The following is a 25689-nucleotide window of genomic DNA, read 5'->3' on the forward strand; positions in this document are numbered from 1 at the left end:
ACGGGGGCGCTTTTATATTTCTTGCTCTTAAAAAGGGGACGAGGAAGGGGCGTAATAGAGGTTTTACGGTTATAGAGGATCTACGGTACTTGAGTTTTTTCCTGAGAGAAAAAGCACGAAGATTCTACCTTCGTGTTTACTCGGCATGAACTTCGATCAACAATGGCTGGGGACTGGGGGGCGAATATTTCAAATATTTAACCAAAGGTTGGCGATTTTTCAAAACGGGTGATTAACTGAGGCACAGCTCTTATTCTAGGAAATACGATTTGTGCACTATACATATAACACAATAACACAAAACTAGCGTCATTCATACTATGAAAACAGTAACATGGGTCATGTTTTGTGTTCATAGGCAGCCATCTGTGCATCTTATGAACATTCAAAGACGGAGGAAGAAGCGTGGTACCCACTGAAAGGTAACACTGATTTGCTGACTCTGTATAGAATAGAAAATCTAGAAATCTACCGTTCTACCTGGAATTTTCCTGTAACAAATGATCAAGTTTTGAGGGTTGTCACTGGGCTGGAGAACATGTTGTCGCCAAAAAAGAGCGTTATAACGAGGCGGTCGTGTTAACGGGTTGGTCGTAAGGCGGTGAAGTTCAAATGACGTTTATTACCATCAATTTACGGAAATAATTAAGTTTTTAGCTTGTCCTTTACCGATTTGGTTCAACCGTTTTAGTTTCAGCTTTTCGTTCAATGATTTGGTTCAACCGTGTTGGCTCAATCCGCTCTAAGACTTTGCCCAACCGTTTAACACTTTTGGTTATCCATTTAAACGGATATCTGAACCGTTTATGATCCGTTTACAAACCGCATATTTTACCCGTTAAACGGTAAAGGGTTTGTTACGCCACAAAATGTAATAATTGACGCGAAATGTAATAGTAACCCAAAATGTAATAACTTTTGACGCAAAATGTAATAGTAACCCAGAATGTAATAACTTTTGACGCAAAATGTAATAAACTCGGTAACCCAAAATGTAATAACTTTTGACGCAAAATGTAATAGACTAAAGTAACGCAAAATGTAATAAATTTGACGCAAAATGTAATACCTTCAGTTTGACAAATGCCACCTATCAATCAGGTTGTTCACGTCATCGATCACGTGACTACAACGAGTGCCAAAAGTTCTTGAGACAGTTGGTTGAAATGAATTCTAATTTTTAACTTTTATCTTTCCACTTTAAATCCGGTGCAGCTTTTGAACCACTCCCCCTCCCCCCTTTTCAATGTTGTACACAAACGAGGCAAGTCTCGCAGATAGCAAATCCAACATTGGTTTGGGGGAAGGGGGTAATATCGACGGGGTGTGGGGATGAAAATGGTCTAAGGTACTCAAAAAGTGCCGAGTGTCTCAACACTTTTGGCGCCCATTGTAGATCGAAGATCGCTCATATTTCTGTTTCAATTACAGAATTCAACGAATTAACCAGAAATTCTTGGCAACCATATTCAAGAGAGTAAGAAGCCCCTTCCAGCAAAGTATAAGTCGGATATCGAGCGTTTGCTGAGCGATGGAGATAAACGTGGAAGGACAGAAAGCTATATCAAAATGGCCCCAAAAGGATTAAAAACGGCAATCAAAAATAACATCAAACACAATAACGTTAACGTTCTCTCCTATGCATATAGTAACGTCTGAGAAATCGAAATCTCTGAAAATTTCAGTTGTTGTCAAGAAAACACAGGATACTGTTTTGAAACTGTCAATGTACATAATGACAGACATGCAAAATATGTTTATGTTTGGAACCAAAAGATTCCCGGCCCATGTAAGCTTTAAAGCGGGAAAAGGCAGATTCCGTTATTACACGCAACATTCGATCGATCAGTCTAGATAGTCCGTACGGACTGTATTTGCGTATATAGGAATTTTTTTTTCGTTTAGTAATTAAATAAAAAAAAAGGAAAAGTTCTAAATTTTGTAGCTGGTCACATACCGAAAACTCATAAAACATAAGCCCCCCCCCCCCCCCCCCCTGTATAATAAGCTCACCCCGGGATATTAGCCCCTAAAATTCGAAAGCACAAAAAAAAGCTTCCTATAATAAGCCCCATCCGCGTAGCTAATGGACTGTTAGGGTAATCTATTTTAAGCTGCTTTCTGAGTGTTTAAGCTGTGGTTCCTTCCTATGATAAGCCCTCCGTATATAAGCTCCTACCGAATATAAGCCCCTTGAAATAGTCCTGCCAAATTTGGCAGTTGGCTATTACAATAAAACGAAAATAGTAGATTTTTGATCTAGTCACGTGTTCTATGACGTGTACAGCTTGATTGATAGGTGGCGTTTGTCGGTTCCAAGTAAAGAGGCTCACATGTTTACTGCCCAGTAGAGCAAGGACAAAACTGAAGTTATTACATTTTGCGTTAAATTTATTACATTTTGCGTTACTTTAGGCTGTTATTACATTTTGGGTTACCGAGTTTATTACATTTTGCGTCAAAAGTTGTTACATTCTGGGTTACTATTACATTTTGCGTCAAAAGTTATTACATTTTGGGTTACTATTACATTTCGCGTCAATTAGTTAGTGGTTTATTAGTTAGGGTTAGTGGCCGATTTCGTTTTCCCGGTCACATTTTTCATCGAATTCTCATAGAAATACTGTACTGTGGGAATGTTAGGTTTCATTGTAAACATGTGTGCAGGACATTTACAATAAAAATAACGTAATTTGAATTTGTGAAGAAAAAGCGCGCGAAGACGAGTCGTATAATTATCCTCGTTGAGTTAGTTAAGTTCTTCTGGAAAACGTTACTAAAGTACAGTTTCAAGTAACTAACTAGCAATTCTGTTAATTTTGACAGGATTTTCAGCTTATCTTGGAATACAAGTTTGCGTCAAAGACGTGTCAAGTTCCCTGGCTGGAAAATTTTTATTTAACTTTTTACTTAACGTCCAGTTGAATTTTTGTCAAATGTGAATGCACACAAAATATCATGCACATTACAGTTGTAGCAGCTAGAATTAGAACAACTACAATGTGTTTTTTTAAATAATGTAACCAAAATACACAGCATTGTATTCAAAAATTTAATCTTCTTGTTTTTCTTCTTGCGCTTTCATGTAGGAACCTTCTGCTTGCATCCATAGCTAAATAGACTCTGAATATTTAAATTACATTTTGTATTCACATACACTAATTGCATTTAACTGTACAAAATTCTAGAATGTCACTGTTGAATCATAAAAAAAATTACCATATTTAGACGGCTTCGGATTCTCTGCTCCTTCGAGAGATGTTGACTGCATTTCTTGAGTTAATGACACTTTGCCTTTACTTTGTCTGAAAATGGACACCCATAGCAGCTACAAAATAATAATAATCAAAAAAAATAAGTTTGTTCAAACATGGCAAAGAGACATATTCTTAGATTTTATCAACACTTGACTATTCAAAAGATGTATTCATGAGTGTTTGAAATAAACTATTCCAAAAAAAAATTAGAAGGAGAAAGACTTGGGGTAAAGTTACAGTAAAACTACATGTATAATCTGCACCTTTTTGCACAATATTTATGTCAAAAATTAAATAGCAGGTGTGGGTTATCTACTGAGACATCTGTGGTTGGAGTTCTCAAGAGCTTACTTAATGTTCATAAAACTTCTAGAATGTCACTGAATAAACACCACAAACTGTTGTTTCAGATTTCAAATTTATCAATGAGATCAGTGACCATGCATACTCAACAAAGGCAATTAAAATTATACTGGTGAGATTAAAATTTTTAAACCAATGAAAAATTCAGACTAGGTTCTGCAACTGTACTTCTAACAAAACAGTTGATAGAGTACATTAATTTTGCGAGAAAGAAGAAAAAAGAGGGTTTACTTTTTATGGTGCCAACTGGTACTTTGTACACCAGCTTAAATTTGCTAGTAAACAATCTTGTTGTCAAGTTCATTGAATCTAGGAGAATAAATAACACTGTTTATTATATAAGCATTTTGATTTGTGTGCCTGCCCAAGCAAAAAAGCCATATTCTTTGTATTGGAAAAGGAAATGTTGGTTAAATGGCCATTCAGCTTGAGGATATTATTTAACTTTCAAGTGACCAAAGGAACCCTTTTTTCTCCTCTGAAAAACCTCAGTACTCAATTTGTGGTTCCAGAAAATACATTGTATCCAATAAGGGATCTTTCATATGACTCCCCTCCTGTCTAAAAATTTTAATTTAGCTTCATACATTCCTTTAAATGTTTGGATCTTTGAGATCCTCTCCTTCCCTTAAATTTCCAACCTCTCTGTGGGGAAGTATTAATACATGTATTTTCTGGAGCTTACACACTTGGTAAAACATTTGATTATAACTTCACATATACTGTAACAAAATTCTAAGATCTGATTAGTTTTTTTTATGGCGAGCCCTGTTTATTCGCCAAATTGGGGCGTGTGCAGCTTAAATGCCCAACAGCACATTTGCATGTTGCCGTCATTTGACTACTATTATTTAAATGTTGAATCCCCGGTGGGTTTGAATTTAAAACAAATTGCTCTAATTAAAATGATAAAATAGCTGATAGTTTTAAGAGATCGAAGATAAATGTAATACCAAGTAAATGCATTGTGTCTAAAATACAGGCAACAAATGCAAGGAATGGTTGGTGTAATAAAAATATTTCGATATAATTCTATTTCATTTTCAGACTAAGGTGACAAACAGGTAGCTTTGATTTTACTGAAGGATGGTACATTTGCACATGAAAATAAAAAACAAAGATGGAACTGTTAAATAAGTAGGCATAATTCCCTGCTTGCTTTTAGACCGTTGTTCAAAGATGGTGCTATGAACGCTTAATATGGTAGGCTTTTTTGCAAAGTAATAGATTCCAATTGTCATCGCTGTCTATTATCTTTGTGTTTGCATGCCTGGTTTGGGGGAGAAATTATCTGTTGCGTTCATTAGCAGGTGGGTTGTCTTTATTGATAAAAATGTCCAGTAGATTGTATTAAGTATCTTTGTTTTGTATTTTCATGTGCATATATTAAATGCAATGTACCAACCTTCAGTATTTAAATCTAAGCTGTTTGTCACCTTAATAGTCTGAAGATGAAAATAGAATTATATTGGAATATTACACCAAGGATTCTTAGGTTGCATTTGTTTTCTGTATTAGACACAATGCATTTACTCGGTATAACATTTATCCTACAGTACCGCTCAGAAATAAGCGTCCCTAAACATACGCGAAAAACGCGTATGCTTTTGCGCATACGCGCGTCTGCGTATGTGCGTATATGCGTCTGCGTATGTGCGTATGTGCGTATACTCTGTATACGCGTATGCTCATCAGTATGTATGAGCAAGCTTATTGTTTTTTCTTTTGTCCATAGTTTATTGTTCTTTCGATGGCTTGCTATTTCTACTTTTAGAGTTCGCCGACTTATACAAAATAGAAACGGAGAAATAACTTTTACGTTACTTAACTTACCGGCCTTACCGGCGCGTGCGGAAAGATCGTTTATCTTGCAGAAAAGCTAATAAATGTTCGCGGCAGCATATAAACTTTATTTGAGCATCGTTTCGACTCATTGAAATAATTTTGGACGTCTCATTCGCTGATTTTTTCCAAATAGAACCAAAGATATGATTTTGTTTTCGCTACTTGAAGAGTTTACCACTGACCACCGGGTCGCAGGACTCAGAGTATATTGAGGACATATTAGTTCCTATACATAACGTACTTACCGGACTCATAGATTTTACCGCTGACAATATTATGTAGTCGGCCATGTTGTATTTCTACGAACACTGAAGCTCCCTTACATCGTCGCTCGTTATTTTATGTAAGTTTGTTCGTCTATGATTTGTGTGTATAGGAATTAGGAGCTTATTGTTTTGTTTATTATCTTATTGTAATAGGACTCGTTCATCGTTGAGATTAAACAAACTGATCATCATCGAGGAGTCCTGTTTCTTCATGAACGAGTCATAATTGCATCATGGTGGTTGTGGCATGTTCGGTTCCCGGCTGCGAGTTTAAAACATCGGACGTATCCGAGCCCCTGGCAATCGCCCTTCTGGGAAACCACAGCCTGGCACATCAAAGTTCAGTGGCCCAGTCGACACCAGCCGCACTTCAAGGCCCGAAATTAGAGCGCCCAAAGATAAATGTTGGAGTCTCCATTGAAGACTGGAATGTATTTCTACGGCGCTGGGAGGTCTTCCGGAAGGGATCAAACATCAATGAAGCATCTTCCCCGTCACAGCTTTTCCAATGTGCTGGCGCTGAGCTGGGCGACAGCCTTTTGATGACCAACCCAAACATCGCCTCCGAATCCCTGGAACAACTACTAGCCGCCATGCGATCCTTGGCAGTGATACCAGTCGCAACGTGCGTCCTGCGGACCGATTTATTACAGCTAAGACAAGAACGCGACGAGGCCATCCGCGCATTCGCGGCCAGGGTACGCGGAAAAGCAGAAACCTGCGCCTTCGCAGCACAGTGTGAGTGTGGAAAAAGTGTGAATTACACAGACCACGCCATCCGCGATGTTTTGCTAAACGGCCTGGCGGATACGGACATCAGAAGAGAGATATTGGGGACGAAAAACATCCTGACCACACAGATAAACGATATTATTGCTCTTATAGAAGGAAAGGAAATGGCACGTAACGCCCTGCCGTCCTCCACACTGTCTGCTATGTCTACATTTCAGAAGCAACGCAACACCGCCCCTGTCACAGCCCCACCCCACGCAGATAGAAATAAAGAGGCCACCTGCCCTGATTGCAAGAAAACGTTCAAGATCTTTACAGAGGGGGCGAGGGGTTGGAATACCCAACCCCACCAGGTATGCATCAACTGCTACCGCGTCCGTCGCCGGAGAAAGCACAACAAATTCTCTCCCCAGGACCCCTCGCCTAACATACAGGCCTTGGAAGCAGATCCCATCTCCCAGGTCGCGGCATTTCAGAAAAGTGCGGCCGGTTCCCACCACAAGTGCCGCCGGCGTCGCCGAAACGGCGGTCGTACTACACACAGTACGATCAACAGGCCTCCACCACCCTGTCTGAGCCACCATATCTTCTCCAAGGGGGAATGGAAGCGAGCTCGCCTTCGAGAGCACCCCAGAGTAGCTGTCACCATCTCGCTTGACAAGTCGACCCAGGGTAACACCCGGAACTCACACCAGTCCTGTGACATCCACGCGGATGTAACCGCCATAGCAGATACCGGAGCGCAGTCTGACTTATGGTCACTCGCAGACTTTCTTGCCCGCGGCTTTACTCGCGGCGACTTACATCCCATCCGTCTAAGTCTGTCGGCCGCTAACCGCTCACCAATCTCAATCGAAGGAGCCTTCTTCGCTAAGCTCACTACAAGGTCTCCTAAGGGCAAAGAATCGTCATGCCGCTCGATGGTCTACGTCAGCACCTCCGTCCAGGACATGTACCTATCCTACGAGTCGTTACTCAACCTCGGCCTTCTGTCAAGCGACTTCCCGTTCACGGACAGCGGAGCCAGCCACTGTGATAAGTGTCCCCAAGTCCATCACGACGTGCCGCGTATGCTGCCGACAACAAACGCCACACGATCTGTTAATGATGGCTGCAGCACTCCATCTCCACAGTACGGCACAGCGTGCTCATGTCCCCAGCGCCACGCCCCACCGTCACGCCCATCTGAGTTGCCATTCCCCTGCACTCCAGAAAATAATGAGCGGATGAGAGCATGGCTACTCAATCGATACGCATCGTCTACCTTCAATACCTGCCCCCACCGGCCCTTGCCCTGCATGGAAGGACCACCAGTTGAGATACACGTCGATCCCTCTGCCACACCCAAGGCCTGCCACACCCCAGCCAATGTTCCTCTTCATTGGCAACAGCGAGTATACGAGGATCTCCTCCGTGACGAGGCGCTAGGAGTTATTGAGCGTGTACCTTATGGCGAACCCGTGACGTGGTGTCACCGCATGGTGGTCACACGGAAGCACGACGGCTCCCCGCGGCGCACGGTTGACCTCTCGCCGTTGAACAAGTTCTGCCAACGGGAAACATTCGCCATGGAGTCCCCTTTCCATCTTGCACGTCGAATCCCGAAGGACACATGGAAGACAGTCACGGACGCCTGGAACGGCTACCACAGCGTCCCTTTGCGCGAATCCGATCGCCATCTCACCACCTTTATCACCCCGTTTGGCCGATGGCGCTACACGCGGGCACCACAAGGCTTTCTGTCCTCAGGTGATGGCTACAATCGCCGCTTCGATGCTGTCCTGGCTGAATACGAGCGCAAGGAGCGATGCGTCGATGACACGATCCACTATGATAGCGATCTCGAGCAGCACTGGTGGAGAACAATCGACTTTCTCACCCGCGTCGGCCAAGCGGGCATCGTCCTAAACCCCGACAAGTTTCAATTTGCGGAGAAGACTGTGGACTTTGCTGGTTTCAGAGTGTCAGACTGCGCCATCGAACCCCTGCCCAAGTATCTTGATGCCATCAGAGACTTCCCATCTCCGACTAACACTACGGATATCAGGAGCTGGTTCGGCCTTGTCAACCAGGTGTCTAACTACGCCCAGCTGCGCGACATCATGGCCCCCTTCAAGCCGTTTCTCAGCCCACGCTGCAAGTTCTCGTGGCCGCCGGAGCTCGAGTCAGCATTCCAGACATCTAAGGAATCAATCATTGAATCCATCCGTCAAGGTGTTGAAATCTTTGACATGCAGCGACGCACCTGCCTCCGCCCTGACTGGTCTCAGCGTGGTATCGGGTACTTCCTCCTCCAACAGCACTGCAACTGTCCTTCAGGTATCCCTGATTGCTGCCCTGGGGGATGGAGGATCACCCTGGCTGGCTCACGATTCCTGTCATCAGCAGAGCAGCGTTACGCAGCCATCGAGGGGGAAGCGCTTGCCGTCGCCTGGGGCCTTGAGCAGACACGCTACTTTACCCAGGGTTGCGACAACCTTGTTGTAGTTACAGACCACAAACCACTGGTGAAGATCTTTGGTGACCGCACGCTAGACGAGATATCCAACTCACGCCTATTTCGTCTCAAGCAGCGAACCCTTCCATGGCGCTTTCAAGTTGTACACCTGCCAGGCACCAGCAATCACGCCGCTGATGCCACCTCAAGGCACCCCTCCCCTTCAGGAAGTGCAAACTCACTAGACTTATCAAGCGACACCGAGATTGCAGAGTCGGCACTAATGGCTTCTATCCGCCACGACGCCCACGAGCTCGGCATCATCTCTTGGTCACTTATCGCCCAAGAAACGGCCACGGATGCATCCCTGAGCCACCTCCTCAAACTCGTCGAGCAAGGTGTCACAGACTTTGACCGCACAGACCCTAACCTCTCCACCCTCTGGCCCATATGCGAGTCAGTATACTCGCACGAAGGAGTCTTACTGTATCAGGACCGGGTAGTTGTCCCGTCGTCTCTTCGCCCCCAGATCCTCAAGCACCTCCATGCCGCGCACCAAGGAACCTCTGCCATGGAACACCGTGCACGTGCCATCGTATTCTGGCCAGGGATGTCGAAAGACATCCGCGCCACGAGAGAGGGCTGCGCAGACTGCAACAGAAATGCTCCATCACAGGCCGCCACCCCGCCCCTACCTTCCTCACCACCGTCTACGCCATTTGAAGCGGTCTTTGCTGACTTCTTTGACTACGGTGGCCGCCACTACCTCGTAGTAGGAGATAGACTCTCGGGATGGGTGGAAGTTCTCAGCTCAACAGCAGGTACCAATCTCGGAGGCTCTGCCGGCCTTGTACGTCACCTGCGTTCCTTCTTCGCCACATTTGGTGTACCGGAAGAGCTCTCCAGCGACGGTGGCCCAGAATTCACAGCAGGGGGTACAGAGAATTTCCTCCGCTTATGGGGTGTACGGCACCGCCTCTCCTCTGCTGGCTTTCCACAGTCCAACGGCAGGGCAGAGGTTGCAGTAAAAACTGCCAAGCGCCTCCTGATGTCTAACACTGGTCCTACAGGCAGCCTCGACCACGACCGCTTCCTGCGTGCCATGCTGCAGCTTCGCAACACGCCCGATCCAGACTGCAACCTTTCACCAGCGCAGATTATCTTCGGACGCCCCCTAAGAGACACCCTGACCTTCGTCAACAAACTAGAGAAGTTCTCCAACCCGCACATCCGCCCTCTCTGGCGCCAGGCGTGGGCAGCTAAAGAGGAGGCCCTCCGCACAAGGCTCACTCGTACAACTGAAACCCTAACAACCCACTCCAGACCCCTCCGCCCCCTGACCATTGGGGAGAGAGTGTTCATCCAGAACCAGCGAGGTACCCACCCAACCAAATGGGACAGATCAGGAACAGTCGTGGAATCGCCTGGCTACGACCAGTACCGGGTAAAGGTGGACGGCTCTGGACGACTCACACTGCGTAATCGTCGCTTCCTACGTGCTTACACACCAGCCACGCCCTCCATCCCGCAACAGTCCCCCACACCGTCTCTACCTACTGGCACTGTTGAGCACCCATCGCACTCAAGTCCACTATTGCCGCCACCACAACCACAGGTAGCACACGAGCCGTCGGTGACTGCACCACGAGTCATGCCTACAGCTGCCCCCTTACCCACAGATGTCCCCCCACCATCCATTACACCGGGCGCAACACCCATTGACGATCCTCCGAATCATGCACAACCAGGTGTCTGCAGCCCCTCTGGCACTTCCGCCGATACCTCACCCCCAGCTGCGTTAACTCAGCCACCACCCATGCTAGACCAGCCCTCGCGCCCATGCCGTGTTAGAAGGCCACCGAAGCGCTTTGAACCAGAGACAGGCCAGTGGCTGGAATCTTGAGTTCGTCAACCTATCGCAGATCGTAGCTTCCCGAACTGGGGGGGGATGAAGAGTTTACCACTGACCACCGGGTCGCAGGACTCAGAGTATATTGAGGACATATTAGTTCCTATACATAACGTACTTACCGGACTCATAGATTTTACCGCTGACAATATTATGTAGTCGGCCATGTTGTATTTCTACGAACACTGAAGCTCCCTTACATCGTCGCTCGTTATTTTATGTAAGTTTGTTCGTCTATGATTTGTGTGTATAGGAATTAGGAGCTTATTGTTTTGTTTATTATCTTATTGTAATAGGACTCGTTCATCGTTGAGATTAAACAAACTGATCATCATCGAGGAGTCCTGTTTCTTCACTACTAAGCCGTGACGTGACTCCCGGCACGTTCCGAAAGACCAAAAGTTTATCTTGCAAGAATAGGTTTATATAAATAATATTCACTGCTAGCACAATTACTCTAAAACAATCTACGTTCCTACTTATTGGAAATACTTCACCATGTAGATTGGCGATCTATGCCAAATAGAACCAGAGATTTTTTTTCGCTACTAAAAGCCGTCGCGCTTCAACAGAAAATCAATTCACAAACAAAATCGTCGGCGCGTGCGAAATCAAAAGCCCTCTGGGCTTAGTGTCTTGTGACTCTTTTCAGAGTTTAATTTATTTGAAAATAGACCGCTTTTCACGTCTATTTATTGCTTGTAAAGATATCGAAAATTAAAAAGCGTGCATCTAACATAAAGAAACATTTAGACTCCTCACCCCTAAAATTTAAACTAAAACTAAAGCTGTAAATAATAAAGATGGTAAATTTCAAGCTCGGTGATAAATAGTGAAGAAATTATTCAACATGACACGAGCGTGGGACAAAGAAAAAATCTGAGTCCCCGACGGGACTCCATTTGTCGCTCGATAAAAATTGTGACATTCACAACACGATATACGAAACTCTTGATTCACTTGTCAATTCAGAAACCTTTGTCGTGAATGCTTGCGCTGAACTTCACGATTTCACAGCTAAAGATAAAAACAAAGGTTTATTCCAACTACAAAAGGTTCTCACGCGAAAGGCTTAAAATCCAACTAAAAAATATATATAAGATTTGGGACCTGAAAGACAACAACACCGAATTTTCGATCAAGTGGTCCATTGTCACGAGAGCAAGCGCTTACAGGGGAAACCCGTCACGCTGCAATTTGTGTCTGACGGAAAAGCTCTGCATACTATCAGCTGACAGATCCACCTTCTTGAACAAAAGATCTGAGCTTGTTACCAAGTGCAGGCACGAAAACAAGTACTACACGGCCAATCAGAGACAGGATCGTTCCAACCGTACCGCGTCCTCCATGAACGTAGTTTTAATTGTATTTCACCACATCTAACGACACAGTCTGATGATCGCTTCGTGCGTGAAACTCTGAGTAACTGTCCATGAAGTTTCTATCTTTAATTATTGTATAAGATTACATGCTTAAAGTTTTGAAATCGATGCCTTAATAGTATCCATTCCGATCACTATCACGGTAATTAAGCGTCCTTCTTGATTCATACTAATTGATCGTTGCTATTTCTGTCAGGCGGATAATGTTTGTACTTATTATTGTCACGCGACTTGTTTCCGACACCTTATCAAAAGCGATTTTTCCAAGCAGCCGAAAGTAGGCTTGACTTAAATTCAAAGTACACTCCAGCATGTAGCCGTTGAAGAGTTATAGGACTCCGATAACAGCACAAAAAGAATACAGACACACACAGATTCATAAGCATTTATCTGTCACAGATAATTCTTAAATATCTTAAAAAGGTCAACAAAGTCACAGATTCTCCTTTGTTGTTTTGTGCCTGTGACTGATAAGAACGTTTTCAGCCTCACGTTTCAATAAACTCACGCACACTACCAAGCAAAGTTTCATGGTTGACCTTTCGCGTGTGTCTTCGAGTAATACTCAAATTGAAGACACACAAGGAAAATAATGTCCACGGGATCAGTTGTTTTGAACTAGTTTAATCAGCACAAATTCTAACTTGCCTAAGCTAGCTAGTCAACTGAAGTAAAGGCACACATGTGGTTCGACTACTACGGATTACATCTTTGAAATAGGATCTAATCAAAAATGGAAACGGCAAAAAAAGGTTTTTCTGACATATTGTCGGTCGACATACCTACAGTTCTGTAAGGCGCAATCCTGTTTAAGACATGCTTTTCCCCTATTGCTGTACCAAAATCATAAAACACATTGTTCTCACGAAACGGTAGCTATTATCTGATTGACTAATATGACTAGAATGGTGGGAATCTCGTGTGATTGCTTTTATCACTAAGAAAAACAAACAAAAAGCTTAAAAATAAACGCAACTGTCAGTGTAAACAGCATCTGCAGACCTCTCAAGTCTCACGATTTTGTCTTGAGACTCACGGTTTTCACTTCAATCTCACGATGAGAAACAGAAATCTCACGAAAAAACAGAGTAACAAGTCATTTGATTAGCGCCTGGTTTAAGGACTCTTTTAGCTATTTTTGTCCGTCAGTTGATCAATCTCCCGGTTTTTACTGAAATCTCCAGATTTTTTTACCTCAATCTCTAGATTTCCAGTGCTTTGAGGTTGAGAAGTCTGCATCTGTTTTGTTTAAATCTGATGATCGCATTTTTCGGCATTTACTAAAAAAAGAAAATTTTGACATGGCGGGAAAAATATTGACATGGCGGGAAAATTCCGCGGCCTCAGAAAGCAAATTCGCATGGAATGCACCTTGTCCCCTGTAGTATTATCTTGTGTCGTCATGACTATGTCATGACGTCACAAGACAAAAACCAAAAGTTTTTCTTGCGAGACAAGTTAATAAGTTAATACAACATCTTTTCTACTTATTGAAATTATTTCAACGTTTAAATCGCCCATTTACGCCAAATAGAACCAGAGATATGTTTTTTCGCAACAATTAAAGCCGTGTCGGTTCAACAGACAATCAATTCACAAACAAGTCTCGTCGGCGCGTGCGATTTATCTTGCAAAAAAGTTAACAAACATGATTAATGTTCACGGCGCACCATATAAACTCTAATAGAACATCGTTTCTACTCATTGAGATCACTTTTCCCGTTTGAATCGCCCATTTACGCCAAATAGAACCAGAGAAAATTTTTTTTTTCGCTTCTATTAAAGCCGTGTCGCTTCAATGGGCAATTAATAATTATTCATAAACAGTGTCGCCGGCGTACCGGCGCGTGTGAAGAGACCAAAAGTTTATCTTGTAAAAAATGTCAAAAAAAAAAAAAAAAAAAAGATAAGGGTCACGGCGCACATAAAAACTCTAATAGAACATCGTTTCTACTCATTGAAATCACTTTTCCCGTTTGAATCGCCCATTTACGCCAAATAGAACCGGAGATATTTTTTTTCGCTTCTAAGCCGTGTCGCTTCAACAGACAATTAATTCACAAACAAGTCTCACCGGCGCGTGCGATGTATCTTGCAAAAAAGTTAAAAAACATAATAAATGTTCACGGCGCACCATATAAACTCTAATAGAACATCGTTTCTACTCATTGAAATCACTTTTTCCGTTTGAATCGCCCATTTACGCCAAATAGAACCGGAGATATTTTTTTTCGCTTCTAAGCCGTGTCGCTTCAACAGACAATTAATTCACAAACAAGTCTCACCGGCGCGTGCGATGTATCTTGCAAAAAAGTTAACAAACATAATAAATGTTCACGGCGCACCATATAAACTCTAATAGAACATCGTTTCTACTCATTGAAATCACTTTTCCCGTTTAATTCGCCCATTTACGTCAAATAGAACCGGAGATATTTTTTTTTCGCTTCTAAGCCGTGTCGCTTTAACAGACAATTTTAAAATTCACAAACAAGTCTCACCGGCGCGTGCGATGTATCTTGCAAAAAAGTTAACAAACATAATAAATGTTCACGGCGCACATAAAAACTCTAATAGAACATCGTTTCTACTCATTGAAATCACTTTTCCCGTTTGAATCGCCCATTTACGCCAAATAGAACCGGAGATGTATTTTTACCTTTTAAGCCGTTTCGGTTCAACAGACAATCAATTCACAAACAAGTCTCACCGGCGCGTGCGCGATTTATCTTGCAAAAAAGTTAACAAACATGATAAATGTTCACGGCGCACCATATAAGCGCGATCGACCAACGCTGTTTTATAATTTTCTCGCAAAGATATTTCATTTGTTTTCTCCAACAATACAACACAATGAGAACCAAGAGCAATGAATAACAAAGAACTGCGTATGTGCTTACGCTTCATTGCATACGCGCGTATGCGTATGTGCGTATTCTTGGTTTTCTCGTGACGTCATCAAAATTCTAAATCCAGAATCGCGAGCCCCCTGACTTTTTATCCTTCACTAGCTATTAGACGTCCTTAATATTTATCTTATTGAAGGTTTTCAGCTCGATAGCATCCACCGTCTTTGAGAAATAACATTTTGAATTTCGGAGTTTTGCGCCACACGACATCAGAATGGCCGCCTGAAGGCTGTCACGTATGCTTAAAAAGAATGCCTCATCCTGTTATTTTTAACGATCTGAACAATTGAGGCTTTACAAAAAGTGTTTATATGAATGTTTACGTATTCACAAAGGTGAACTGACCGCGTTTTATAGCAGAAGTGAATGCCAGATGTTTTCATTGATTTCCGGCGGCCATCTTGGTGCCCCTCCACATGGGATCCAACATGGCGTTTCCATACTGTGCTCTTTAAATTTGTATTAAACATTATGACGGATAACTCGAGTACGGAATACCGTACAGACCTGAGACTTGGATACGTAGACTATCTTGTTATTTTCTACAACATGTAAAATTCTTGATTTGTTTAACTCAATAGCTTTGGATTTATTTTTTGCAGCGCGTGACAGTATCGTTACTTGCGTGACAATGAAAACCAGCAATATGCGCCTGCGTATGTGCGTATGTGCGTATAAGGTGCGTATACGATGGACGCTTATTTCTGAGCGGTACTGTATATTATAATATAGATAGGAGTCTACGCGCGCTCTGATTGGCTAAAAACCTATGTTTTATCAGAGTATAAAACATAGAAAAATCATGTTTTATTGTTTTTCGTCAGCATTCCTCGAGTGCTTCGCGCGTCGTTGACTGTTCGTTGGCTAAAACCACGAATGAAATAATTGTTTTATTAAATTCCTAGTATTAATTCACTGGACATTTCATTTTGATGTTAACGAAGTGAAATATAATTAGGCGGGAAAAATTGCGGCACGGTGTTCACTTCTTGAGTTGAATGAAACTCGCAAAGAAGCGGGCGAGAAAGTTTTCTTTCGAAGTTTTCTTCAACAATCTCCTTTTAAATCGTCTATTCATGCTGGAAAACTGTAACAACAATAAAGGTTTATGGAAAGATCAGAGGCAATAGCTTTTCTGGAAATTATACGCCTTGTTCAAGTCGAACTAAGCAAGGAACGGCTGTCATCAAGACAAAATTGCACTCAGAGTCGGTGAAGTTTATTGAAGTTCAAAACGACAAGATCAAGATTGAAAGGTAACAAACTTACCTGAAATGCTTAGCCTTATTTTACGTCGAACACTGAATGAAATTGTGTCAGTTTTCTGGTTTTTCCGTAAACTAATTGCTGATTTTCGTCTTTGTTCGGTCGCTCTCGTTGTACATTTACAAGACCTTATCTTTTAAATTAAACTTTTCACTCGCGGTGTCTAAAATCTATATCATAAAGCAAAGAAAGAAGCCAAAGCCATGTTTTATTCTGTCATAAAACACTCCTGGCATTTGAGAACACTCGAGAAATGTAGAAAACATTCGCCTGCGGCTCATATTTTCTACATTTCCCTCGTGTTCTCAAATGCCCGTCGTGTTTTATGACAGTATAAAACATAGCTTAGGCTTCTTTATTTGTTAATTATTTTGTATTATAAGTACATTATAGGACTTTGTGTCATCCAATTCTATCTGTAAACACTCAAGAGAATAGCAAATCAGTCTCCTGCTCCATAGTTATCTGCGTTTTTACATCACATGTGAATGATTTTAGACCAAATATCACAAACTAAACTATAAAAACTCAGCCCTATTACCAGGATGAATTTATATAAGACAAACAACCAAGTAGCAAAGATAAAAGCTCTATTTCAGAGGAAATTTATGTTAGTATGTTTGGTAAGCAGTTTGATCCTCGCAGTCTTACTTACCGTTGTATGGCATACTCGATAACACCAAATACCGGTGTGGATGACGATGTGGGCGATGAACGTTCCTGCTTTAAACTGTCAGTGAAAGATGGGCTGTTGTTCGAGGGCGTTTTGCTCACTGTCTACATGGCGGTTAGTCCGTTCGCGCTGGAAGATGATGGCTGCGTTTGGGATCGCGAAGCTCGAGGTGTACTTGTGAATTACTGTTTGCATCCCTCATGTTCAGAGTCCCGTTTGCCTGTTTGGTTTGGTGATTTTGTTGCCATAATATTAAGAATGAACTAACAAAAAAAAGCGACAAACTGTAATAAAATGGCGCTCCCAGGTTTGAATGGGTAAATACTCACCACGTGACAGCCATTGACATTTTCATTGGCTAAAACAGCATAATGACGTCGAAATACGGGAGAATCTGGTGACGAATCGGTACATCTCGTGTTCAATAAGTGAAGTAGTAAATTAGCGTAAAGCCTTACCACTGACACGATTTTTTCCGGGAAGAAGCGGGAATTTTTAACACGAATTATTATGTCGGCCTCCAGCTAAAAAATCGAGAATGAACGTGAATCTTTTTGGAGAAAGAATACACCAGAGGAAAAAGCCAGGATGTAGAACGAAAGAAGAAAACGAAAGAGAAAGGCTTGGTCTTAGAAAAAGAAGAAAACGGGAAAAAGATTGTGCTTGCACTTGAGGATGATCAAGCGACGACCATGGAAGATTTGACAGCACGATTGCTCTATGTTGTGAGAAAGTGCTAAGCAAAATGGCTGACTTTACATCGTCGTGAACAGGCAAGTCTTAAAAATAATCTAAATCTTTCTTATAACACCTTTTTGTACAATCTCTTCAAAGTATTGATATCATGGCACACCAGTTGCAAAGGCTGATGACAATTGGATCATTATAGACTTACCACTGGCTATTTTGAACAAAATCGACATACAATCTTAAAGCTTAGGGCCGGTTTACATGAAAGGCAGGTGCCCCGGCTAACCACGCTACCCGGCTAACCCAGCTACCCTGGCGAGCCAACTTTTCATACGTTTCTCACAGGCGGATCCAGGGGAGGGGTTGAGGGGGTTGAGGGGGTTGCAACCCCCCCTTTGCGCAGCATTTTTTAATTTCTTTGAAACTTCATAAAAAATAATAGAATAAAATTGTTTTATTCGTAGTTGTTTCACTTCCACCAATTGCCGGACTGATTGTCAAGTTAGGAAAAGATAATGTAAAATTTGTGAGTGTTCAATAAGAGCAATTATACTCTCTAAAGAGCACTTCTCAGATCTCACTTTTAATGTCTATGCATTACTCTGAGAGATTCAAGGTAGACAAGATATGCGAGGGCTTTGTAACAGCTCATACAAGAAGACTCGTTCATGCCACATTGTTCAATATACGAGACGAGGCATGAAGAAAAACGACAAATAACTATTGTTGTTACTTCTGTCCCTTTTAATCATGCATAAAAAATATTAAGGTATACAACCCCCCTTTCAGGAATTCCTGGATCCGCCCCTATTTCTTTTGAAAACACATTGAAGTGTTTACATACTAGGTGGGAAACCCGCCTTGCCTGCGCACTCGGTCTACTTGCCGGGGCACCCTTCTAGGTAGAATAGCCTTTGTCATGTAAATTGCCTGGGCTTTCCTGGCTTGCCGGGATAAGTTTTTGCACGTGTTCTTAATTTAAATTTGAAGTTAATGGCATAAGATGTATAAATTCTGGACCAAAACAGTGCTATTTAACCAAAATTAGTTCAAATTAGTTTTATCTGTTGACTGGAAAATATAAATTTATTTGAGCAACAGCTTATTTAATAATCTGAAATTTTCTTAGGAATGATTATCCTTATTCACGAAACAACAAATTTAATTTCACTGTGGTGGCCAAAGACTGTTGAATTTTAATTGAGTTCCTCCAAAAATAGACGCAGTAAATTTTTAAGAGCTTGCACATCATAGTATAATAGGTTTGAAGACGGCTAGCCTTAATTATTCAGTAAAAAGTCATATTTTTCTTCAATCATTTGGATCTACATGTACCCGGTACATGGTTTTCCCAGGCAGTAACACGCTTTAATGACACTGTTCTCAACTCGGGTAGAAGGGCTGTGAATTCTGCATGTTAAGGTGGGCTATGTTCATCCCTCTAGCCGGGTAACTCGGTTAGCTGGGGCACCCTCCATGTAGGAGGACACAATATTGACAGATCACAATAATTTGCAGAAACCAAGTTTAATAATTGTTTTCTGATTTGATCAGTAAATTAGTTTCGCTCATGGGAACCGCTTGCTTTTTGACAGACTAAAACCTAACTGCACCTTCGATAATACAAGCTGTTTTTATGAAATGTAAAATTCTGTTTGTTTATATAGACTGTTCACAGCCCTCTATTCTTGTGTTTTTGATTTTAAGTATAAATTCACTGCTCGCTACATGTAGTTCATTGTTCATTGTCTGGGGCTTTCATGTGCCCCAAAGAGGGAACTTACATCACTCATATGCTCTCTTTGCATTGGTTTGCTTAACTAATAACTTTGAAAAAAAAATCCTTTTAAGAGGGTAGCAAAGGGTTTATGTGTGACACATGATAAGGGGAAAAATTGACCATGATGCTTGAAAATAGCGAGAAAAAATACTGTGAGACAATTGAAAATGGAGAGAAAACCCTCCCCACAGGAAGCTGTTTGGGTTACAGTGTAAATTCCCCCCCCCCCCCCACTCTTCTGGAAATTCCAGATAATTTCCATATGTTCCTTCAAATAATAATTTGGCTTTTGAGCCCCCCTTTCTCCCTGAGTATATACCTTTCCTTTCAATTTCTCATAAATTTTGGGGTCCGTTACGGAGGAAAAACATAAAGAAACAAAAAGTTTAGTGTTACTGTATAACTGACAACTTACCGACATCTTACCGACACCTTACCGACACATCACTGCCTGTCGGCCGGCTTTCGGCCAACAGTTGGCCGACATCATAGCCAAAACCTGTCGGACGACAAACGGCCGCCTGTCGGCCAACAGACGACCGACAAACGACCAACAGTCGACCGACAGTCGGTTAGCGGGAGCTGTTCTTCACAATTACCGAATTTTCAATGACTATGGATATTTTCTGGAACTGTACAATCCAAGATCTCAGGCTAGGGAAGCCCCATATGGTGGGAGCATTTGAGGACTTGGTAGGCAGACAGCTTCCTCTTAGACTGGGGAATTTGTTAATAATTTCTCTGAAATTAATCCCAATACTTGTGGACAAGTTTGTAGCCCGTGAACAGGCTCCTTGGGTGTGTGAAAATAAAACTGGTTAGCAAAACTAACTCACCATATTTCTCTTAATGTCATAGTCTTTCAGTGAGGCAAAAAAAATCTCAGAAAAACAGTCACAGGCAATGATAAGAATATAATTTCCTTGTATAATTTTAATTTTTGTCTTGCTAGGATGACAATTTGTCTAGCAGTGATCAATACTGTGCAAATATGTTGTAAGTTGAAGAATTTTTTCAGACTGTGGTTCATTAGACACAATCCATTACCAGATATAGAAAACATGCCAAATAAGGTTATCATTACCATGTACAGTCTTTTGCATTTTGGCCATGTTTTCAAAATTGACATAAATATTTTTAGTTGTTTTGTGTATTTTGTCAAGTCCTGCAGGCTTGCCATAAAATAAACAAAAGACCTGAAAAACTTGATATGTTAAATGTTTAATTTCTTTTTTATTCAGCCTTGGCAAAAGATGAATTACAACAGGCACAAAGCATCCAGCTCAGCCATAATAAAGATGCTGGGGTTTCTGCTGACAAATCACTGACGGATATAAACAGGAGACACCTCAGTCATGTCAAAGATCCCAGGAGTTCAAATGACCAACCACTGCTACTGGGATGTGGGGTCTTTGGCCAATGCTACAATATCTTTTATAGCCAGGCATGTTAGTTGCTGTTAAACAATTCAACAAATATCTATCGTCAAAGTTTTGAAAGTCACTAAAGAAGCATCACTCTTAAAACAGTTAGACAAACCCTGTTTCTCCCCTGGTTACATCAGTAAACAATGACTCCTTTTTTCACAGGTTAATGATAGAACCGAATCCCAGCAGATAAAATTTCATTCTCTTAGTGGATGCTTTAATAAATTAAGACAATTTCAATAGAATTCCATTAAAGGAAAGACCAGTCATCTTTGTTACATACATTTGAACCCCAGTAACTCAAACTCTGAAGGAAAACGAAAAACAGTTCGAGTTAGCGGGGTTTTTGAATTAAGCGAGTAAAAATGACTGAAAAGTGGGTCCAAGGGAAATAGAAGCTAGTTCGAGTTAGCGGGGTTGTTTGAGTTATCCGAGTTCGAGTTACCGGGGTTCTACTGTAGTTTCCACTATTGGGTTTTCAAAATGTGGTCATTTTTAGGAAGCCCACTGTCAAGATGTGGTCATCTTTAGTCAGTCAGTGAAAACTACAGTAGAACCCCGGTAACTCGAACTTGGATAACTCGAACAACCCCGCTAACTCGAACTAGCTTCTATTTCCCTTAGACCCACTTTTCAGTCATTTTTACTCGGTTAATTCGAAAACCCGGCTAACTGGAACTGTTTTTCGCTTCCCTTCAGAGTTCGAGTTACCGAGGTTCAACTGTATATAACAATGTAAATACCAATCATGATTGACAATAAATAAGCAAGCAATTATTTTATTATTTTCTTGAAACCCTTTTTATTATAGACATAACCTTCACATAGAAAAAAAAAACAGTTGACCATTTACTGATGAAACCATGTTTTTTAGCCCAAAGGTGACAACGAAGAATAAGAATAAACAAGAATTTATTATTTTTTCTTGAAATGATCAAATCCTTCAGTTGAAATAATGAAAACGAATTATTGAACAATTTGAATGTTATTGTTGGTATAATTATTTCAGCTTTCCACTTTCTTCATGAGTATCATAAATGACTGTAATGGAAACTTTTTGAAATCCCTTACTCCACTTTCAAGCAGTGGTCACTTTATAGAGGTGAAATATAAAATGAGCTGACTGTTGGGCCTTTATCCAGCAGTTTTTTGTTGTCCTGTTTGAATTTAGGCAGAGGCACCTGGCATTATCAGGAACAGATCTTTTTGCGTTCGACGAAGGAGAACGCATTCCTAATTTCAAGTGGTGTCCTGTACACATACTAAGTGTCCTGCGTATACCAGGGGGAATTTTGGAGCTAGCATAAATGCCTCGCTTTCAAGTTATCGACGCCCATTTAATGAGCATACACACTTGGACTTACCGCATATGATATCATACTTATCAACGCTTATAACTTGCCCACAAGTCGGTCCGATAAGACCCAAAGAAACAAGGGAGAGTAGGGCGGTGGGGATGGCTGGGTGGTAGGGAGAGACACCCAACGATCAATTTTGTCTAAATAGTGAAAATGGCAGTAAACAGACAACCATCGAAGCTCCTGTCAATGGCCACCCATGAGACAAAAAAAGTATTCAAAACTATAACTGCCTGCTTACAGAAATGATTTTCAAAAACTAAGATTTCAAAAACCATTGCAGCCATAACTAGAGATGCATGACCACCTATTTTAGGGTTCGCTTGGAGAGCTTCCACTGTAGTATACTATATATAGGTTTCCTCCGCAAGTGGGATATGTGCCAGAACATAAGGGAGTTAGGTCGTCATGTTTTCATGGTAGGGAGATGATGATTTCAAGATCCTTGTTGATGGTCGAAGTCTGATCTATACGTGAAAAATCATTGAAAATTTTATAGTAAGCTACTTTGCTTTTCGCATGTGAAAACACGAAACATTGAAACAAACTGTTCTTCCAAACAGAGCAAATATTAAGAAGAATTTAAGTGAACCATGGGCTCCTGAGTGAACTGAATTTAAACATTTGCCTCGGTAGCAAAAATTTGGTTAATTCACATATTTGCTCCCTGGCAAATGTGAGCGTAATTGAGGCAAAATTATTTCTTTGACACATGCGCACATCTATAACAAATGTACACGTTTGCTTGTATGGCGAATCCGAGAAAATTGACCGTAAAGTTACTTATTTGTATCTCGCGCAAATGTGATGTAAACAATTTATTTTGCACAGTGCTTACTTGAATTTGCATTAAGTAGTAAACGTGTAATTTATACACAGAAGGCAAATGTTTAACAAATGAATATGAAAGTTAAAAATTTGCCTTGCGAGCAAAAGTGAGGTAAATAAGGAGCAAATGTCATCTTTACGTCACATTTGCACAAAAATTCATCAGATACAAACATTTGTGTTTACATGAACTTTACAACTTGAGCAAATTTAGTGCAAAGATAGATGCCCAAATTTGCATCATATTTGCTCAACTTTCAAACTTGAATAAATCCATTTTTTCGTCCAGTGTAGATACTGTTTTTGTCGCTGCTGTTGCTTCTGCTGTTTAATTATTACTTCTGCTGTTGTTATTTTTGTTGTCAACTGACTATCTCCGGAGTTCTGATCTGTTGTCGCTACGCTTTACCAGAGACCTTCTGTTCGTGAATGTTCTTATTTTATGTGGAGATATTGCTCAAAACCCGGGATGGCGCGGCTAGCCGCGGCGTTGGCTTGAAAGTTTGCCATTGGAATATTCAACATCTTACTGATAGCAAGCTGGAGGAGATCAGGGTCAAATTGACAAACCCAAACAGCGGAGAAGATAAGCCTGATATTCTGATCTTAACTGAAACTTTCTGTTCAGCGAAAGTGCCTGACTCGTTTTATTCTACCCCGGGATTCCATCTACATCGTAAAGATAGAATCGGAAGATCTGGTGGCGGGATTCTTGCCTTTGTAAACAGTTCGCTGCAGGTTAAACGGTGCGATGACCTCGAAGCAACCGATCTAGAGTGCTTATGGCTTGAAACCTGCCCTTTCAAGTCGAAGCGCCCCCTACTCATTGCCGGCGTCTATCGTCCTCCTTCATATAAATTGGCAGACGATAAGAGACTTGGAAAGAACATCGAAAACGCACATCTACTGAATCGAGAAATCGTTATTTTAGGCGACTTTAATATTGATTTCTTATGTGCAAAGAAAGTCCAGAAACACTCTCTTTTAAAAACAATGCGTAATTTGAATATGTCTCAACTTGTGCATAAAATTACCAGGCCCGTGTCAAAAACCTGCCTTGACCACATTTGGAGTAGTCATCCGGAGCGGCTTCACAGTGTGAGGGTTATGTCCTCTGGGATATCTGATCACCTCCCAGTTATTGTTACAAGGAAATTCATTAAATGCCCAAAGAACAATAAAGATCAACACACGACGATAACTTATCGGGACATAAAAGGTCTTAACAAAGAGCAATTTGTTTCATCGCTGCAAGAGGCCCCCCGGGACTGTGCCTTTGTGTTCGAAGATACTAATGATGTGGTCGACGCCTGGTATAACGTATTTAATGACGTTATTGATGAACACCACCCTCTGAAACAAAAGAGAGTAAAGCGCAAAGTTCAACCAAAATGGTTCAACACTGAAATCCTGAAAGGGATAAAGGCTCGGGACAAGCTTCTCAACAAAGCTAGAAAAAGCCAAACGGAAAGAGATTGGAATGCGTTTAAGCGAGCGAAAAACACAGTGACTCAACTTATCAGGAGTACAAAACAATCTTACTTTAAGGATAAAGTCACCGAAAACAAGAACAACTCTAGGAAACTTTGGAATCTAATCAAGTGTCTATCGAATGACGACAAAGGAGCTAAGAGTGGAATAAAGGAAATTGTAGAAAACGAGACAAATATCACGGATAAGCAAAGCATTGCTGAGATACTTAACTCGTTTTTTGTTGATCAACCGAAAACATTGGTTGCCGCACTTGGGCTTAGCTCGCTGACTGACCCCTTAACGGTGACCACTGCCAGACTGGGCATCAGTGCATTTGACCTCCCGAATATAACACAGAAGAGGGTTGTAGAGTTACTATTATCAATTCCAACCCATAAGGCCACCGGAGACGACGGCATCAGCACCAAAATACTCAGAATTGCTGCCCCAGCAATTGCACCATCGCTGACGAAGCTGCTGAACCACTGCTTGTCTACACAGACGTTTCCTACTACCTGGAAAATCGCAAAAGTTACCCCTGTTTTTAAAGGTAACGGCAGCAGAAACGACAAGAACAACTATAGACCGATTTCTGTGCTCCCCATTCTCTCGAAAGTGCTGGAGAAACACATATGTGAACACTTGTGTAACTTCCTGAAAGAGAATGACTTTTTCCACCCCCTTCAGTCGGGGTTTAGAAAATCTCGCTCCACTGAAACTGCGCTTATCCGATTGGTAGACGAGTTATTGTTCAACCTCGACAATGATAAAGTCACTGGACTTGTTTTTATCGATTACAAAAAGGCATTTGATCTGATTGACCATAAACTGCTTCTGTCAAAATTAAAGGCTCTTGGAGTAGGCAAAAGGAGTCTACCCATGTTCCGTGACTATTTGAGTGGTAGACGCCAGTTTGTGAACATAGAGGGATATCATTCTACCCAGAGGGCCTTAACACTGGGTGTACCACAGGGCAGCATCTTAGGTCCAATCTTATTCCTTGTATTTATTAATGATCTACCTGCAGCATTGCAGCACTCCGTGGCTGATATTTATGCCGACGACACAACTATTAGCTACTCCAGCCATTATAT

At 41.6% G+C, this 25689-nt stretch overlaps 2 protein-coding genes across 2 annotated transcripts in view; both read left to right on the forward strand.

Annotated features, from left to right (window-relative positions):
* The window catches only part of LOC144638335 (uncharacterized), a 265610-nt gene that overhangs the window by 13338 nt on the left and 226583 nt on the right, over positions 1 to 25689 (forward strand). The window lies entirely within an intron of this gene.
* Positions 5618 to 11161, forward strand: LOC144637928 (uncharacterized). The gene is made up of 2 exons (XM_078497014.1): positions 5618 to 5808; positions 5885 to 11161. The coding sequence occupies exon 2, from the start codon at positions 5965 to 5967 to the stop codon at positions 10801 to 10803; it is 4839 nt and encodes a 1612-aa protein (XP_078353140.1). The 5' UTR covers positions 5618 to 5808; positions 5885 to 5964; the 3' UTR covers positions 10804 to 11161.

This window comes from Oculina patagonica, chromosome 14 (assembly GCF_052425735.1).
Source record: "Oculina patagonica isolate OP01 chromosome 14, crgOcupat, whole genome shotgun sequence".
NCBI classification, from domain to species: Eukaryota; Metazoa; Cnidaria; class Anthozoa; order Scleractinia; family Oculinidae; genus Oculina; species Oculina patagonica.